This window comes from Anolis carolinensis, chromosome 5 (genome assembly GCF_035594765.1).
Source record: "Anolis carolinensis isolate JA03-04 chromosome 5, rAnoCar3.1.pri, whole genome shotgun sequence".
Lineage (NCBI taxonomy): Eukaryota > Metazoa > Chordata > Lepidosauria > Squamata > Dactyloidae > Anolis > Anolis carolinensis.
The window spans coordinates 185,694,751-185,713,819 of record NC_085845.1 but is presented as its reverse complement, the minus strand read 5'-3'; the positions used below and the strand labels follow the sequence as shown (position 1 = coordinate 185,713,819).

General features: G+C 42.2%; 1 protein-coding gene across 5 annotated transcripts in view; it reads left to right on the top strand.

Moving 5' to 3' along the window:
* washc1 (WASH complex subunit 1) overlaps positions 1 to 19,069 on the top strand; it is a 67,095-nt gene that overhangs the window by 14,171 nt on the left and 33,855 nt on the right. For all 5 annotated transcript variants that reach the window (XM_008110429.3, XM_008110431.3, XM_008110432.3 and 2 more), the window contains one exon: positions 12,661 to 12,815. In XM_008110429.3, the coding sequence (XP_008108636.1) occupies positions 12,667 to 12,815 (149 nt within the window). In that variant the 5' untranslated portion in view covers positions 12,661 to 12,666. The remainder of the gene's footprint in view (positions 1 to 12,660; positions 12,816 to 19,069) is intronic.

The following is a 19,069-nucleotide window of genomic DNA, read 5'->3' as shown; positions in this document are numbered from 1 at the left end:
GGGGGTTTGGGGAGAGGGGTTTGTTAAAATTCCAAGTTTTTGAGTTTAGAATGGAAGTAATGCAAGATTATTTTTAAACACATGATTTTTAAAGATGTTTTTATTGTAAACACGGGTAGAATAATATCAAAATCCATCACCATTTCAATATACATATCAAGTGATATATTTTTTAGTAACATTATCCTTGCCAATTCCACCTTTATCTCCCACTTGTGTTTATCGATTTTTCACCCCTCCCTTCTCCCCCCACCCTCTGGGAACAGTACTTTCTTTCATTCAGATTTTATTTTCATTGATCAGTTGTAAAAAGAGAATGGTTCAGTTCTTTACATTTTCTTTTTCCTTTGACTGCAATCTTCCCCATTTCAGATCCCAGTTCTTTTTAATTTGGCCTGATGTACATTTGGTTCTCCTTTCAAGGATATAATCCTGGACCATAAAGTCAGCTAGGTGTCCATATCATTTTTTTATCTTCCCACCTTCTTTGTTCTTTCCAACCCAAGGCAACAGTTGCTTGAGCAGCAACTATCATGTGTTTTACAATTTCTCCTCAATCCTTAGTGTTTTCTTACCTGATTTCCGGGTGAAGAATACTTTATTTTTCAATACCAATTTGTGTCCTATTAAGTCTTCCATTTCCTTCTTTACCTTGTTATATATATTTTTTTTACTTTGTCACATTCCCACCACATATGCATATATGAGCCAATTTTTCCACATCCATGCCAATACAATTTTGTGATTGATTTAGTTATATGAGCTAATTGAATTGGGTTTCTATACCACTTAGTATTTTCATTTGTGTTTCCTTATATGCTTGATTTTTTTTCATTGAATTGATTCAGTATTCAGTGTCTGAGTCATTGATATTCAAGTCCTCTTTCCGTATCTCAGCCAATGTTTGTTTCAATTTATATTGTTTTTCAACTAATTTCTTGTATATAAAACCCATCAGGCCTTTCTCCTTTTCTAATTGCCACTTTAAAATTGAGGAAAAATACATCTAAAAGTTTCATTTTTCCAATCTCAGGGCTTTTGAGTTCTTGAATATTAAATGTCTTGAGTTTGAATCTAGGTACAGTATATTCAACCAGTTGGAATTGCCTCTTCTTTTTTCTTCTTAGAGGCTGATCAGCTTTAATGTGTAATATCATGGCTAGGTTCAACACAATTCTTTCCCAGTTGGGAATAACATCTGCTTACTGGATTTGGTTACTAAAAATGAGAGGAGGGGGATTTAGTTTCAGCTGGTTTTGAAAGAATTTACCAAACTGCAAAATTATTTGTAACTGGGACAGAGAGAACCTCAAGTTAAAAACGTCTCTAGCAGCAGAGAGCAGAACTAGCCGGTTTTCCTGTTCCTGAATGTGACACAGTGGCTCATCTCTTTGTCTTTGTACAGTAAGTCTCTTGTAACCATGTATCCCATATTTGCAGTTTCACTTATACCTAGAGGAAATTGGTTTCTTTAGGGATTTGTTAAGTCCTCCAGGCAATTCCAGTCTCAATTGAGGATAGGTCCTGCTCTGCGTCTGAGCAGTAGGAAATCTCATGTAAGGAATAATTTATATAGGAGTAACTCAGCCTAGTAGGTTTAGATATGATATACAAAGAACAGGGAAGTAGATTTGGAAAAGAATCTTCAGACTGTGTAGCTTAATTAAAAACCACATCTATATATATAAAAGAGTGATGGCATCACGGCGATGGACAAAACAACAAATCTACAGCTCCCCCAAACTCTAAAATTGGCAACGCAATCCATCATCCCCGCCTCCAGTAAGATACAACATAATCAAACAAAAAACACAATCACAACACCAAAAAAACACAACAGGCAATCTGCGCACGCGCAGAAACACAGTCCTCCCAACTCTTTCCGCGCGCGCACACACACACAGAACCGTTCCCCTCCCTCCCTCTCTTGCACCTCCTCCACCGCCGAAGCCAGGGACTCTGCAGGAGAAGGCACATCTCCGCCTCACGAGGCTGAGCTCCCCATCCTCGAATCGGGAGTTCCACTCCAAAACACTCCTAAGCCGACCCTTCCCTGCCCTCACCTCTCGCCTGGAAAACAAAAAGGTCCCTCCCTCGGGACCTTCCTGGTTTTTGGCGCCAACACTGTCATTGCCGCGCCAGGCACTTCTGGGAAAGCGAGTCCTGCCTCTCTCCCTCTGTGTGGAGGGGAAGCCTTTCCCACCCCTTTCTCTTCCTCTCGGGCCTGCAGCGGCGGACGAGCACCACGTTGCCCGCCTTCCTGGCCCGGTTCCCCTCCTCCTCCTCGCCGCTGCTCAGGCCTCCTCCTGTCCTCCGCGGGAAGAACATGGAGGCCGGCATCGGGAAGCGCGGAGGCGGGGAGGAAGCCGCGACGCCCCAGGCCTGCGCCTCCACTGGAGCCCGCTCTTGCCTGGCCTACAACCCACCACCACACCGGCGCCACCTCCGGTAGGAGGGGAAGGGCCGGGATGGAGGGGCAAAGGGGAAGGGCAGACCTCACCCCGCCACGCCTCCCGCCTGGCCCCTGAGCACGTACTTCTCCTCTTCTCTTATTTACCCTTTTCCAGGGCCCGGGGGATGGCGCAAACGCCTTCCTTGCAAAATTATAAATATACAGTAGAATCTCACTTATCCAACATAAACATCCCAGCACAACATTGCATAACTGAATATGTTGGATAATAAGAACGGATTCAGGAAATCCCAATTAAACATCAAATTAGGGAATCATTATACAAATTAACCACCAAAACATCATGTTATACAACAAATTTGACAGAAAAAGTATCACAATTTAAAACACTGAATACACAAAAATTGACTACTAAAATGCAGACTACATTGGATAATCCAGAACATTGCATTACCAAATGTTGGATAACTGAAATTCTACTGTAAGATGAAATAATTACTGTGGTGCAGTAATACACAACAATATAATCTCTACAATCACAACACTAAATAAACAACACCACTCTGAAAACGGGAATTCCAGACAGGAAACAATCAGGGCCAGCTAACACCTCCCAACAAAGTATTCCCATCGCCAAAGTCTGGGAAATCCTCTGTTTTCTGAGGGTCACAGACAGTAGAAGCACATAAAATATCACACACAACACCACTCTGAAAACAAGGAAATTCCAGAGAGGAAACAATCACGGCCAGCTAACACCTCCCAACAAAAAATTCACTCAGGGAGGAAACAGCCAGGCTTTAAAGCTACAAGGTCATTACATGCTAATCATTTTTCCTAATTGCAGCATTCATACTTCCCTCCAACAGACAAAAACAATCAAAAATATTGTATATTCACAACCTTACGAAAATAATACCCCTGATGGTGCAGCGTGTTAAAGCGCTGAGCTGCTAAACTTCTGGACCGAAAGGTTGCAGGTTTGAATTCGAGGAACAGACAGAGCCCCCACTGTTAGCCCCAACTTCTCCCAACCCTAAAGTTCAAAAACATTCAAATGAGAGTAGATGAATAGGTACCACTCCAGCGGAAAGGTTACGGTACTCCATGCAGTCATACCACATGACCTTGGAGGAGTCTACGGACAACGCCAGCTCTTCAAGCTTACAAATAGAGATAACCACTAACCCCCAAAGTCGGACACGACTGGACTTAATGTCAGGGGAAAACGTTTACTCTTTACCTTAACTACCACCAATTCCTCAATACTTTATTTCCCATACCACCAGACTTCGCCACAGCAACGCGTGGCCGGGCACAGCTAGTTTAATAATAAAAGAAAACTTGTCGTGGTTGAAATGCTTATTGTATGATCTGTTGTGGTTCAGTCTGATGATGGATATTTGGGTTTCAGCAGTTTATTCCAGGAAATATGGAACAGCAGTTTGTCCCAGGAAATGTTGAAGATTCACAAATGCAGGTTGATTCAGGAAATGTTGACGGCTCAGAAAAACAGGCTAATCAGGGGAATGTGGAAAGCTCTGGGTTTAGCAGAGACGTTGAAGTTAGCAATAAGGGTAACCTTAGGGTGACCTTTCACAGGAGTCTGAGGATTGTCAGTTTCAACAAAGTAGAGATGGCAGCGAGGGGGAGGAGTTCTCTTTTCTGCCAGAGCCTGAAGTTCTCTTTTCTGCCAGAGGAGTTTCTGCCAGAGCCTGATCCCAGAAGGGCAGTTGGTTCTCGCAGAAGCAGAGGAAGCAGGAGGACATTTTTGCTCCCTGGCTTCAGGTAGGATTTGGCTAAGATTTGGCTAAGATTTTAAACTGAGTTTGGGCTTGGCTCCTGTGGTCAAAGTCTAACTGTTGTGTGACTGTTGTGTTGAAAGAGAGCCAGGTACTTAAGTTGATTGACAGCAGGCATTGTCCCCTGTTAATTGAGTTTCTGGGAAAGCTTTATTTGCCAGTGTGAGTTTCTGCCAGAGCCTGATCCCAGAAGGGCAGTTGGTTCTCGCAGAAGCAGAGGAAGCAGGAGGACATTTTTGCTCCCTGGCTTCAGGTAGGATTTGGCTAAGATTTGGCTAAGATTTTAAACTGAGTTTGGGCTTGGCTCCTGTGGTCAAAGTCTAACTGTTGTGTGACTGTTGTGTTGAAAGAGAGCCAGGTACTTAAGTTGATTGACAGCAGGCATTGTCCCCTGTTAATTGAGTTTCTGGGAAAGCTTTATTTGCCAGTGTGAGTTTCTGCCAGAGCCTGATCCCAGAAGGGCAGTTGGTTCTCGCAGAAGCAGAGGAAGCAGGAGGACATTTTTGCTCCCTGGCTTCAGGTAGGATTTGGCTAAGATTTGGCTAAGATTTTAAACTGAGTTTGGGCTTGGCTCCTGTGGTCAAAGTCTAACTGTTGTGTGACTGTTGTGTTGAAAGAGAGCCAGGTACGTAAGTTGATTGACAGCAGGCATTGTCCCCTGTTAATTGAGTTTCTGGGAAAGCTTTATTTGCCAGAAAAAGGCACCTTTACTAACTATCCTTTGCAGTACATACAGGAAACAAAGCAGCATAAACAAATACACAAAGACGTGGTTTGTTGCAGTCTGCACATAAAGTGCGTGCATATTACTTAACTGTACAAAGATCCCACTTGGCCACCACGCTCACCAAGAGATGCAACAAAAGCAAAACATTCCCATCACATGCACCAGCTGTGGCATGTTCCGCTTTTTCACACAAAAACTAGACAACTACATCTGCTCCAAATGCAAACAGATGACTCTGATGGAGCAGAGGATCCAACAGCTCGAGCACCGTATTAAGACCCTTAAGGACATTCAGGCACTCGAGCTCTTCTTGGACACTGCACAACACGCTGCTGTAGATCAGCAGCCTGCATCACACCAACACCACCAAGACCATGATCAGGAACCTTATGGGGAGATCAACTCAAAGGTAGACAACCCTCAGGCTTGGAAGGAGGTCACCCATAGAAGGAGACGCAGGACCAGGCAGCCTCCACAGAACTCCTCTGCTCAGCTGCATTTACACAACAGATTTGAAATTCTTACATCATTAACATACAATCAGGAAACACATCTTGTGGAGGACCACAGTTTCTTAGATACCACTCAGTGGACCATCCTGGATCAATGCGCAGGGGATAGCCCTGACAGGGACAGTGCATCACCACAGTCACACTTATGTAATCATGCAAATGCCCCATCCCCAATCATAGACCAGGAGCAACAGGAACATCCTTGGGAGAGTAATGGGCTCTCGGATGTATCTCAATGGATTGTCATTGATGAATGCACTGGGGATGTTGAGGAGGAGGACAACACTTTACACCTACATGATTCACTTCAACAGGAACACTCTTCAGGGGACATACACACTGTCTTGCACAAAAGGGACCCTGTCAATCCTCAAAGGAAACAGGTCTTGGTAGTAGGTGACTCCCTCCTTAGAGGAACGGAAGCCATCATTTCCAGACCGGATGGGATGGCTCGAGAAACATGCTGCCTCCCGGGGGCAAAAATACACCATATCACTCAGAGGCTCAGCAGGCTCCTAAAGCCCCATCACCCTCCCCACCTTATGTTGATTCATGTAGGTACCAATGACACCGCTAGGCATACTTTTCAAAAGATCACAAATGATTTTCGAGCTCTGGGAACAAAGCTAAAACTGTATAATGTACATGTGATCTTTTCATCCCTCCTCCCCGTTGTAGGACATGGCTCTACAAGGGCCGGAAAAATAGTACAGGTCAATAACTGGCTCAGAAAATGGTGTCAAGAGGAGCATTTTGGCTTCCTTGACCATGGTCTACTCTTCCAAGAGGATGGACTACTGGCAAGCGATGGGGTGCATCTCACACAAGTAGGAAAACATCTTTTTGCACACAGACTCACAAACCTCATCAGGCGCACTTTAAACTAAATCCACTGGGGGAGGGGAACAACAGCCTGGCGAACACTATATTACCCACGACCACAGGGAACCGCCGTAAGGCTAAACGGAGGGCTGCACAAACACAGCAAGGACCAAGTACAGAGAGCACAATAATCCCAAATAAACAGTTCGAGGGGAGGTCACAGGGGCTTACATGTCTTTACACTAATGCTCAGAGCATGGGAAATAAGCAAGACGAACTCCAACTCCTAGCACAGCACCACACATACGATGTCATAGGCATCACTGAAACCTGGTGGGATGACTCCCATCACTGGAATTTAACCATTGAGGGCTATAACCTCTTTCACAGAAATAGAACAAAGGGGAGAGGAGGGGGAGTAGCTTTATATGTCAAAAACAGTTACGTTGCAGAAGAAATGCAAGACTGTAATCCGGGAAACCAGCTTGAAAGCATCTGGATAAGAATCAAGGGAACTGGGACTCAAAAAGATCTTGTCGTGGGTGTCTACTACAGACCTCCGAGTCAGGATGAAGGACTTGATGAAGCCTTCTGTCAACAGCTGACCAAACAGGCACAAAGAAGAGATATAGTAGTCATGGGCGATTTCAATTATCCCGATATCTGCTGGAAAACAAACTCAGCCAAGAGTACAAAGTCCAACAAATTCCTCACTTGCCTTGCAGATAATTTTATGGTCCAGAAGGTAGAAGAGGCAACAAGGGGATCAGCAACTCTTGATCTAATCTTAACAAATGTGGAAGACCTGATCAATACAGTTGAAGTGGTTGGATCCTTAGGGGCAAGTGACCATGTGCTCCTGCAGTTTGCAATACAAAGGAATGCTGAAACTAAGACAAGTCAAACACGCATTCTGGACTTTAAGAGAGCTGACTTCCAAAAAATGAAGGAATTACTGAGCGGCATTCCATGGACGCCGATATTAAAAAACAAGGGAGTTAAGGATGGATGGGAGTTTTTCAAAAGTGAAATACTCAAGGCGCAAATGCAAACAGTGCCAACAAAGAAGAAAAATAAGACAAGTGCAAAGAAGCCAGAATGGATGTCCAAAGAACTTCTAACTGAGCTAAAGCTCAAAAGTGACATGCACAAGAAGTGGAAAAGGGGAGAAATCACCAAAGAAGAATTCAAACGTATAGCCAACTCCTGTAGGGAAAAGGTTCGCAAGGCTAAAGCGCAAAATGAGCTCAGGCTTGCCAGGGACATAAAAAACAACAAAAAAGGCTTTTTTGCTTATGTTGGTAGAAAAAGGAAGAAAAAGGAGGCGATAGGGCCACTGCAAGGAGTAGATGGGGTGATGGTGACAGGGGATAGGGAAAAGGCAGAACTGCTTAATGCCTTCTTTGCCTCGGTCTTCTCACAAAAAGAAAGCCATCTTCAACCTCAGCAACATGGAATGGACGAAGGATTGGGGGAAATCCAACCCCAAATAGGGAAACAAGTTGTCCAGGAACACCTGGCCACTCTAAACGAATTCAAGTCCCCAGGGCCAGATCAGCTACATCCAAGAGTATTGAAGGAACTAGCGGAAGTTATTTCAGAACCACTGGCAATCATCTTCGAGAGTTCTTGGAGAACAGGAGAAGTCCCAGCAGATTGGAGGAGGGCGAATGTGGTCCCTATCTTCAAGAAGGGAAAAAAGAACGACCCAAACAATTACCGTCCGGTCAGCCTCACATCAATACCAGGCAAGATTCTGGAAAAGATCATTAAGGAAGTGGTCTGCAAACACTTAGAAACAAATGCGGTCATTGCTAATAGTCAACACGGATTTACCAAAAACAAGTCATGCCAGACTAATCTGATCTCTTTTTTCGATAGAGTTACGAGTTGGGTCGATACAGGGAATGCCGTGGATGTAGCATATCTAGATTTCAGTAAGGCCTTCGACAAAGTCCCCCACGACCTTCTGGCAAACAAACTAGTAAAATGTGGGCTAGACAAAACTACGGTTAGGTGGATCTGTAATTGGCTAAGCGAACGAACCCAAAGGGTGCTCACCAATGCGTCGTCTTCATCATGGAAAGAAGTGGCAAGTGGAGTGCCGCAGGGCTCCGTCCTGGGCCCGGTTCTGTTCAACATCTTTATTAATGACTTAGACGAAGGGTTAGAAGGCACGATCATCAAGTTTGCAGATGACACCAAACTCGGAGGGATAGCTAACACTCCAGAAGACAGGAGCAGAATTCAAAACGATCTTGACAGACTAGAGAGATGGGCCGAAACTAACAAAATGAAGTTCAACAGGGACAAATGCAAGATACTTCACTTCGGCAGAAAAAATGGAAATCAAAGATACAGAATGGGGGACGCCTGGCTTGACAGCAGTGTGTGCGAAAAAGATCTTGGAGTCCTCGTGGACAACAAGTTAAACATGAGCCTACAATGTGATGCGGCAGCTAAAAAAGCCAATGGGATTTTGGCCTGCATCAATAGGGGAATAACGTCTAGATCCAGGGAAGTCATGCTCCCCCTCTATTCTGCCTTGGTCAGACCACACCTGGAATACTGTGTCCAGTTTTGGGCACCGCAGATGAAGGGAGATGCTGACAAGCTGGAAAGCGTCCAGAGGAGGGCAACTAAAATGATTAAGGGTCTGGAGAACAAGCCCTATGAGGAGAGGCTTAAAGAGCTGGGCATGTTTAGCCTGCAGAAGAGAAGGCTGAGAGGAGACATGATAGCCATGTACAAATATGTGAGGGGAAGTCATAGGGAGGAGGGAGCAAGCTTATTTTCTGCTGCCCTGCAGACTAGGACACGGAACAATGGCTTCAAACTACAGGAAAGGAGATTCCACCTGAACATCAGGAAGAACTTCCTCACTGTGAGGGCTGTTCGGCAGTGGAACTCTCTCCCCCGGGCCGTGGTGGAGGCTCCTTCTTTGGAGGCTTTTAAGCAGAGGCTGGATGGCCATCTGTCGGGGGTGCTTTGAATGCGATTTCCTGCTTCTTAGCGGGGGGTTGGACTAGATGGCCCTTGAGGTCTCTTCCAACTCTACTATTCTATGATTCTATGATTCTTTTGATAGGCCTTCTAGATTAAAGTTGAGGCTGGGACCCAGGCATCCGTGAGAATTGCAGGCAAGCTCGTGGGAGCCAGAGCACAGAGGAATGTGTTTCTAGCTTGCAAGAATGGTTAAAAAAGGATGAAATTGGGGAAGATTTCAGACAGAGCAACATTGATTTTGGGGACTTAACTCTTGCCTTGTCTCAGTTCATGGAAATATACCTTGCTTCGTTTCATGCCTAGAATCTGTGTTTGGATTATACTTTTGAAGCTCATGCTACCTTGTTTCTTCAGAATTGCTTTGCTATTTTTGGAACTTTGAACTATTATCTACGAAGACTTTGAACTATGTTCTGTAGATTGCCTTTGCAATTGGAATATTGCTTTCTTTACTGCTTTTTATTAAGTTTTGCTAATTTTTATCAATAAACTGAAAAAACCAAGCCTGCTGTGGTGGTGTGTGTGTTAGAGCAAGGTGAATCAGTGCTGAGGTGCAACATGATCTGTGGACTACATTTGATCAAAGCACTAGCACATCCAGTTCTGTGCCTTTCAGTGTGTTGATTTGGGAGTACAGTAGAGTCTCACTTATCCAACATTTGCTTATCCAATGTTTTGGATTATCCAACGCAGTCTGCCTCCCGCCCCGATCCATAGCTGTTTTTCTAGGCAGCAAGGACTGAACTTTTTACGGATGTAATTTCCCACAATTTTGTTATTGTAAGTTCATTTTATGCAGTTCTATCTTTATTTGCAGTCAATTTGTTAGTAGTCAAAGTTTTTGTAGTCAATGTTTTCAATACATTGTGATGTTTTGGTGCTAAATTCATGAATACAGTAATTACTACATAACGTTACCATGCATTGAACTGCTTTTTCTGTTGATTTGTTGTAAAACATGATTTTGGTGCTTAATTTGTAAAATCATAACTTAATTTGACATTTAATAGGCTTTTCCTTATCCCTCCTTATTATCCAACATTTTCGCTTATCCAACGTTCTGTCAGCCCGTTTATGTTGGATAAGTGAGACTCTACTGTAGTTTGTATTCCATTTTGTACTCATGCATAGTTACATACAGCAAGAACTCCATAACTCTGGAATCCATATCTGCAGATTTGCTCACTGAGAGAAAGATGGTATCTGCAGGGATTTGCTAGGTACTCCAGGTGATCTTATGATATACTTCCCCTGGAACTAACCATAGAGGTGCATTGGAGATCCCAGTACATTCCTATAGTGGATACCTTTCTAGGAATCTTTAGATCTTCCATCACAAGCCTGTGTTATGATGGGACTGGATGTAATGTTATTTATTGACATTTGGTCATAACCATACATTCAGGTAACCGTGGTCTAGCCAGAAACCTACCCCTGATGGTTACTAGGGTCTTCTTTTGGCCAATTGCCTTCTCCCAGAACCTGCCGTAGAGAGCTACCCAATAAGTCCTCCTCTCCCCCCCCCCCCCCATTTACTCTCATAGCTTCTCTTACACATCTTTTGCCTTTTCCTACATTCTCTGTTAGCTGCTAAATCTGCTGGCCAACAGAAAGCCCTTCTCTGTCTGCAGTTTCTGTTGGGACCTTTTGACCTACAGTTACCTTAGCATCTGCCCTCAGAAACTGCAAGCCATAGGAATGTGCCAATGAGAACCAATATAATGTTCATTAATGGTCTGTCGGAATTTTTGAATTCTTCTGTCTTAAATGTAAGCTGGCAGAACTGACTGAAAATTGCTGCCAAGGTGTGTAATGGTTTCTTTATTGTAACTGACAGTTCCAGTCTGGCTGTCGTATGCCCAGTTTCAGAATTAGCATTTAGGCTTCATTCAGAGCTGACATTTTTGCTTCTTACTCTCAGGTGTTGTCAAACACTTGCCCGGGATAAGTCAACAGGATTTATCTAACTACAACACTCTATGCATATTTAGACAAACATTTGGATAACACTGTTACAGTTTTAGCCACTTTCATGAACTCCTAATGCATTTTTTCCTAAACCTGGGACACGCACTGTTCATAGATTTGAAAAGATTAGGGAAATATTGCTTTAGGTTTTTTATTGCAATTCTCACAATTCTCCCAGTTAACAAGACCAAAGGATAATTCTTCTAGAGTCTTTATGGATTTATTCCTATTGTTTGAAGAAAATGTTCAAGGCCTTCTGCCGTCCCTAACTGGATCATGCCTGCCCTCCCATTCTCTTGTTCATGTGGAAACATGGTGTCGTTTGCTCAAAAAGTCTACCTCTCACCATCCCGTTGGCCCACTTCTGTCACAAGGAGAAATAAAAGTCTCTCTTGATGACATTTCATATTAGTTTTGGGTCCCTGTAACTTCATTGGTGTCTCTCATTTCTTCTTGGCACTGCTGAGCTCTAGTCTGTCGTTTTAAATTGATACTGCTCTACACTCCTGACTTACTTTGATGATATAGCTGCCAAGGCCTATGATCCCACTTTCGGATGTTCTCTTTATCACTTTGTATCATTTATGACACGAAGGCAGTGATCCATCAGAGAACCAGCAGTGCAGTCAACTCTCCACATTCGCTGGGGTTAGGGACACAGGGTCCCTGTGAAAGTGAAAAGCCATAGATAACAACATTGCTTTTATTTATCTGAAAGAGCACCTCTCTAGGAATCTCTAGTTCTGGAAGCTGACCAGTTAGGGTCATGCTGGAGGACCTAGAGAGAACATTTAAATCAAACCCATGAATAATCAGACCTGCCAATATGGAGGTCAACTGTAATTTGAATGTTGGACTGAGACTTTGGAGACCCAGATTCTTCTACTCCCAGGTTTAGTGCTCCTCCCCTCTCCCCCCCCCCCCCCCCATATATAAAGTCAAGCAAATGCTTGGAGTTCTTGATAGTGCTGCTAGACACCCAATAGGAAAAGAAAGGTTGCCTGGATTGTCATAATCACTGCCATGTTATTGGTAATGATTAGCAGTATTGATGCAAAGAGTGTAGAGTTGAACAAAATCAGTTCTGTTCCTAAGTAAAATCATGAGTGTGATTCTGAAATATTTTAAAGTGCTCATTCAAAAAATTGAATAATTAGCCTGATACAATCTGAGAAAGCCCTCCAAGGTGATCTTAGGGACAACTCCTAGCACCATTAGATTGGAACAGCTGTTTGTAACAGATCTCTGCATAGCCCTATGTTTTGTCATTGTACTCCCATTTAACAATTGAGAGTTTAAGCAGTTCATTCAGGGATGGCCAAGAAAATCAGGTTCTTGGAATCAAGGTATTGACATAGCCCTAAATAAACGTTTAACTAGCTGTATCTTGTGTGTGTGGTTTTTTTCCAGGACAAAATGGCTACTGTAAGCCAGAAATATTTCCTGGAAGGACAGACATACTCAGTTCCTCTCATCCAGCCTGGCCTTCGGAGGGAAGAAGCTATTCATCAAATAGCAGATGCACTTCAGTACCTGCAGAAAGTCTCAGATGATGTCTTCAACAGGTATGGTTTGGCTACACCGAAGGGGAAAAAACAGGTGGAGTGGCCTTTGTCTTTCACATTCAACTTGCCCCTCCCCCAGTCTTATTTATTTATTTATCGTAGAGTTGGAAGAGACCTCACGGGCCATCCAGTCCAACCCCCTGCAAGAAGCAGGAAAATCTCATTCAAAGCACCCCCGACAGATGGCCATCCATCCAGCCTTTGCTTAGAAACCTTAAAAGTCTTTGTGCATTTAATGATCCAAATGATGGTGGAAGCTAAGACAGCTGACGTAGGTTTTTGTCCTGTTATGGGTCTAGCTAATAGATCAATATTATGAAAATAGAAGTTCAATTAATCAATATCTTACATTCACACCAGAGAATCTTAATGCTGCCTTTCATGAGATAGATGATGAAAATATAATGTAGGAGTTTGGAATTTCCAGGAGAATTGAGTAGTAGTAAAGCTAACTCCCATACTAACCCTATAAGATCAGGAGAGCTTATTAGTAGCTTTGACTAATGCAACCATTCATAGAATCAGAAAACTGAAATATGGTAGTGCACGTGCTGATAACCTCAAGGTTGGACTTCTGCAATGCACTTTACATTGGACTATCACTGTACCAAGTTCAGAAACTCAAATTAGTTCAAAACACGGCAGCTAGATTGGTTACAGGGTCACCTAGGAGTAAGCATGTTACACCCAAACTAAAGTCACCCCACTGGCTGGCAATAAGTTTCTGGTTGAAGTACAAAGTGTTGGTTTGGACCTTTAAAGCTCTACATGATTTGGGTCCAAGTTACGGACAAGATGAATTGAACTGGTACATATGGTTTCCTAGGAGCTCTGACAGTAGCAAGCACCATGTATCTCATATGCCCTCTTCTATAGAAACTAGAAATGGAATCTAGTTTCTTCCCCAAAGAAAAGTAATACAGTAGAGTCTCACTTATCCAACACAAACAGGCCGGCAGAACGTTGGATAAGTGAATATGTTGGATAATAAGGAGGGATGAAGGAAAAGCCTATTAAACATCAAATTAGGTTATGATTTTACAAATTAAGCTCCAAAACATCACGTTATACAACAAATTTGTCAGAAAAAGTAGTTCAATACGCAGTAATGTTATGTTGTAATTACTGTATTTACGAATTTAGCACTAAAATATCACGATATATTGAAAACATTGACTACAAAAATGGCTTGGATAAGCGAGGCTTGGATAAGTGAGACTCTACTGTAGCTTGTGGTAAACCACAGTTTGACCTGGAAAGTTGCCACAGTTGCCAGTCTCTGTTTGAGGCCTTTGTGAACTCATTTGTTATTTGTAAATTATGTGAAAACAGATATCTATAGCAACCCAGCTTTGCATCCTCCAGAGTTGTAACCCAACACCCCCAAGTTGGTAAGGGTTGAACTACAGCAAGGAGAACATATATAGCACTAGTACCCTGTTTGAGATTTCTCTGCATTTGCTCCTGCTACTCATTTCTTAGGGGAAATGGCAAAGTTTTGTTGTCTTACAAGATGATATGTTACTGCTGTAAGCTGTTTTTGAAGTTGTCATTAAAACTCACACTTTGTTTCAATACCTGACTGTTTTTGGCATTTTGGTATTTCAGTTTGCTGTTGTTCTTAAATGTTATGCTCTTGCTTGTTTGTTAATTTTATATTCCATGTGTCTCCTGCCTTGTAAAGTAGTATACAATGAGATTAAAACAAGATAAATGGTAAGTAAAAACCTGGGGAGACACAAACATTAACAGGAATCTAGAATGTAACACAGTATAGAATCATTTCTATATCATAACAATATAGATAAAATACATCACACATCCCTCTTTTTTAAAAAAAATCCATATCCTGTACAACTCAATCATCAAATGCTTCTTTTAAATAAAGCATTGTTTTAAATTTTCTCTCAAGCAAATGGAGATTCAAACAAATCTAACTTGTAGCAGAGCTGTCAAAAGACAAGGATATTGGAATGCTACAAATGCATTTTGAGGGATGTACTAGACTGTTTTCCTAGTTGTAATTGTACTTTTTAAAGGGAATATATGATTTAGACTTGAGGCATTCTTGGTTTGTGGGGGCTGTCTTCAGTGTTAATTTGAAGCAATGTTAGCTATGGTAAGTTGTTGTTGCCCCAACAGCTATATAGACTGGGAGATGCTGCTGTCATATTCTGTCTTCATCCACATTAAATCCACAGTCTTGGCTCTGTACAGTGTCTGTACACTTTTGTAAGCAATCGGGAGTCTTAAAGAGTCCAGCCTCTATTTTGTCAAAGAAGGGGCTTCAGGGCTTGTAACTGATTGTCTGTTTCACCTGGCCGCCCACAAGGAGTGTAGCTGGGGAATAAGACAACCCCTCCCCTTCTAGTAAGGATTCTTCTCCTCCAATGAAATGCCCCTTTAATCCCCAAATTTCTAGTATTGGAGAGAGTGAGACATTGAAAATCGTTTCTATCTGATACTCTTATATTTATTTACTGTGTTTGCATTCTCAGGGTAAATTGTCTTGTCCTTTTCTTTGAATGTCTGACAGTGTTTTAACATCTAATCTGATGTTTTAAGTTACTACAATGGTAGATATTTTGGAACATAAGGAAAATTTCATGGAAGTGGGCAGAACTCTTGATTTGGAGTCTGTGCTGTGATCTTCCTATCTCTGTAGCTATACCTCTACGGCACAAACATCTCACACAATTAACAATAACAAGAGAAGAAAGGAAATCCCCCCTTTTCTACACTCCTTGAGATCACTAGTAATTTTTTTCTTTGGAAAAGAGGTAGCTCCCAATCTAAACAAGTTGTTGAATGTGCTTTAAGGAACCAGTCTTTTCAGAGAGAGTGGCACCCTTCTGCTGTCTTTCTGCAGGCAGGTCAATACTTTTATTTTGGCAGTCCTTTGAAGACTGCCTGCTTGAGGGGACTAGACTTTGCAGAACTGTGCTCTACCATCTACCCAAAGTATTATTTTTTCTCTATAATGACTTCACTTCTAACTAGTTTTATTCGTTGTTGTTGACTCCCCACAAGATCTCTTTGACTTATGGCAACCCCATGAATGAGAGACTTCCAAGCCATCCTATCATCCTGCTCAGATTTTGAAGGCTCAGGGATGTGACTTCCTTGATTGATATTGTCTCAGTCTTCTATGGAGTTCAAGGTCAATTTGCTCTAGAACCCATTTATTTATCCTTTTAGCAGTCCACTTTATCCATAGAACTCTTTCCAGCACCACATTTCAAATGAGCTGCTTTCCCTCCCAATCAGTTTTCTTCACTTTTTGGCTTTCTTAGCCATACATAGAAATGGGAAATATAATGGCATAGACCATCCAAACTTTAGTACTTAATGGTATACCTTTACATTTCAGGGTCTTGTTCAGTTCCCTCAAAGCTGCCCTTCCAAGCCCTAGTCTTTTTCTCTTTCTTGACTGGGCCAAGGAATGGAAAATCCTGTACTATTTCGGTGTCTTTATTGTTTACATTAAACTTATGTAAATCATTTGTATTCATACTTTTAATTTTACGGATAGTTTAGTAGTATTTTAAACTTTATATTTTCTATATTTTAGCTTTATATGTTCTAACTGTTGTAAGCTGTCTTGTGTCCCAGACTGGGGGAAAGGTGGATATAAATAATAATAGTAAGATTTCATTTATTTAGTGATTCATATAAACCTTTTAGTGCTACCTTCACATAATAAGTATTCATGTGTTAGGACTTCATGATGGTGGCAGGTGAAACTTTTGGGTGACAGCAGCATCCCACTTTGTACGCAGCACCTGAGGTCAGGAAACCCTGCTTGGTTAAAATAAAATGCTGGTTTCATGATTAAACCAAACCATTATAGCCAAGGAAATCCTGGTCTCTTAAAACATGCTTCAGGTACCTTGTTTCCTGCATAGGACCATCATGTCTGCAGCCACTTCATATATTGTTTAGGGAAAGTTGGACTTTGAATTAACAAAAGTGAAGGCATTAAATACTGAAAGCACAATTCAAAATATCCTTGAGCACATTAAATATATGTACTTTAAAATATAATTAGAGTGAGCACTTGCCTGGGGCAAGTAATCCCTTCCATGCAATTAAGTTTGCTACTCTCGTTGAACTGCGATGTGAATGTAAACGTGAGTGGAGGTGGAAAATAATCTTTGTCTTTGAGCCAAGAATAGGGATCAAGTGGCTTCTCAAGGGCATTTTTATTATCCTCTTCCTGTGCTTTTGGGGGGGGGGGGGAGGCATGGGACGGTGATTATTGCCTTCTAGAAGTCTCTAGGAGATGAAATCAAGTTAAATCCCCAATCTGACATTTAAATTAGATTTAAAAGAACAGTTAGAAATTGGCCCCTGGACCCACCCTGTACAGTTGGAGCTCTTGCATTAATCAGAGAAATGTGGAGGCCCTGCCTGCGGTGGAGCTTTAAGGAAGAAGAAAAGTCTCAAATGTTCCCTTAGTAGCAGTTCTTGGAGGATAGCTTAGTGTGCTGCTTCAGGCAAAAGATAAGGAAGTGCTCTCTCCTACAATCCATATACAATGGAGAACTGGACTGGGAATTGAACTTTAAGTCAACTCTGGTAGCAGGCCAGTATTCTCCACCACCACTCTTGAGACTGCAAGTTTTTTCAAGGGATACAAGACTGGCCATTGGGCACACATAGTTCTATTCCCTTAAAAAGGGGAGTAGTTGGGAGCCCCCCTCCCCCAACATTTTTGAACTGTGGTAGTTGCCTCATGTAAGGCTGGCTCCTGGTCCTGAAGGACAGCATTTTGGAAGGAAGCCCAGAATATGATACAGTACCAGATGGAGAACAAACCCATGTCTCTAGGGCATAAACAGCCCCTCTCTTGCAAATGTCTTATTCTTTGTGCTCTTGGAGGCACAGGCTAAGGTGAACTTTCTCTCTAATTTCTTTAAGTTGGATTGCCCTCCTTCTACCGCTTATGCATGCCAGTCACACTCAGATCTTGCCACTCCAACCACAGCACTGCTCCCTCATTCTTGAGTGCTCTTATGGCTTGTAATTACTAATTCTGTCCAACAACAGAAGAGACTCCATCAGGCCCTTTGTTTGCTTTGCCTTTCCTTGGAGCCCTCTGATATAATTAATAATGATTTGGTAATTATGCAAGCGTCTGATTAAAAGTTCCACAACCTTGGGTGTTCTGTGCCAATCAAAGGGAATTCTTTCAAGGTGAGAGTCTTGCCACTTAGCAGAGAATGACCTTTTCCCCTCCTTTCTGGTTTTTGAGATAAGGTGCCTAGATTTCATATTTCCAGGAAAGCTGTGGCTTATCGGGAAGAAGCATTCAGCTCCAAGTCTTCAAAGACAGAGTATGCTGTGGTTATGGATAGGAGAGCCTCTAGAGCAGCATATGCAGTGAATGCATCAAAAGAATGGTGGGTCGAATATCAAACTGGCACAGGAGCTCTTTGTGCAATGATTTTTTTCTCTCATCCTAAAGATTTGCCAGTAAAGCTACTGTGTGCATTGATGCTTTGATTTTGCTTGAATACAGAAGTCTTCGGAAAACAGCAATCCCAACACTCTGGGTTTATATTTTGAAAGCAACGTTTCTAGGCCTTATGGTTTTAATTATTTGCTCAAAAACATGGTAGAATCGCAATACTTTGGAAGACCTGTTGGATACGATTCCATGAGGCTCTGGTGCAGTGTATTGTAGAATTCTTTGTCTTTGCATATTGTCATTTGCTATACCATAAACTGCTAGATGAACAACAGAATAAATGATGTAGAATTGCAAGAATGGTGATCGACAGCTCATGTATTCAAGGAAAAACAGTTGAAGAACTTTTTATGCAGCCAGGGCACAAATAGAGGAGCTGCCTATCATTGTGAGGTACCTACACTTGGAAAACTTGTTCCTGTGACATTTTAGAGTTGAAAGTTGGAGGAATGCTAGGAATGGTAGTTGGTAGTACTTTAATCACCTGCCAACCTTTGGTGTAGATGTTTAATCAACTACCATGCTGGGATGCTAGTTGACTAAACATCTACACTAACGGTTGGACAAATCTCAAGCCATTGAGATGCACAACCATTTGAGGCTAAGGTACTGAATAAGAAAAAGTTACTTTTAGGGTGATAGCTCCCTCAGCCAGCATGACCATTGTCCATAGTTATTCAGTTGGTTCTTGATCTTCCAGGCCAGCTCTACAAGATGTTGAGTTTTCGTCACCCCCTTGAGAGAGCTTATGCAAAAGTCTTGCAATAATCTTTACCGATTCATA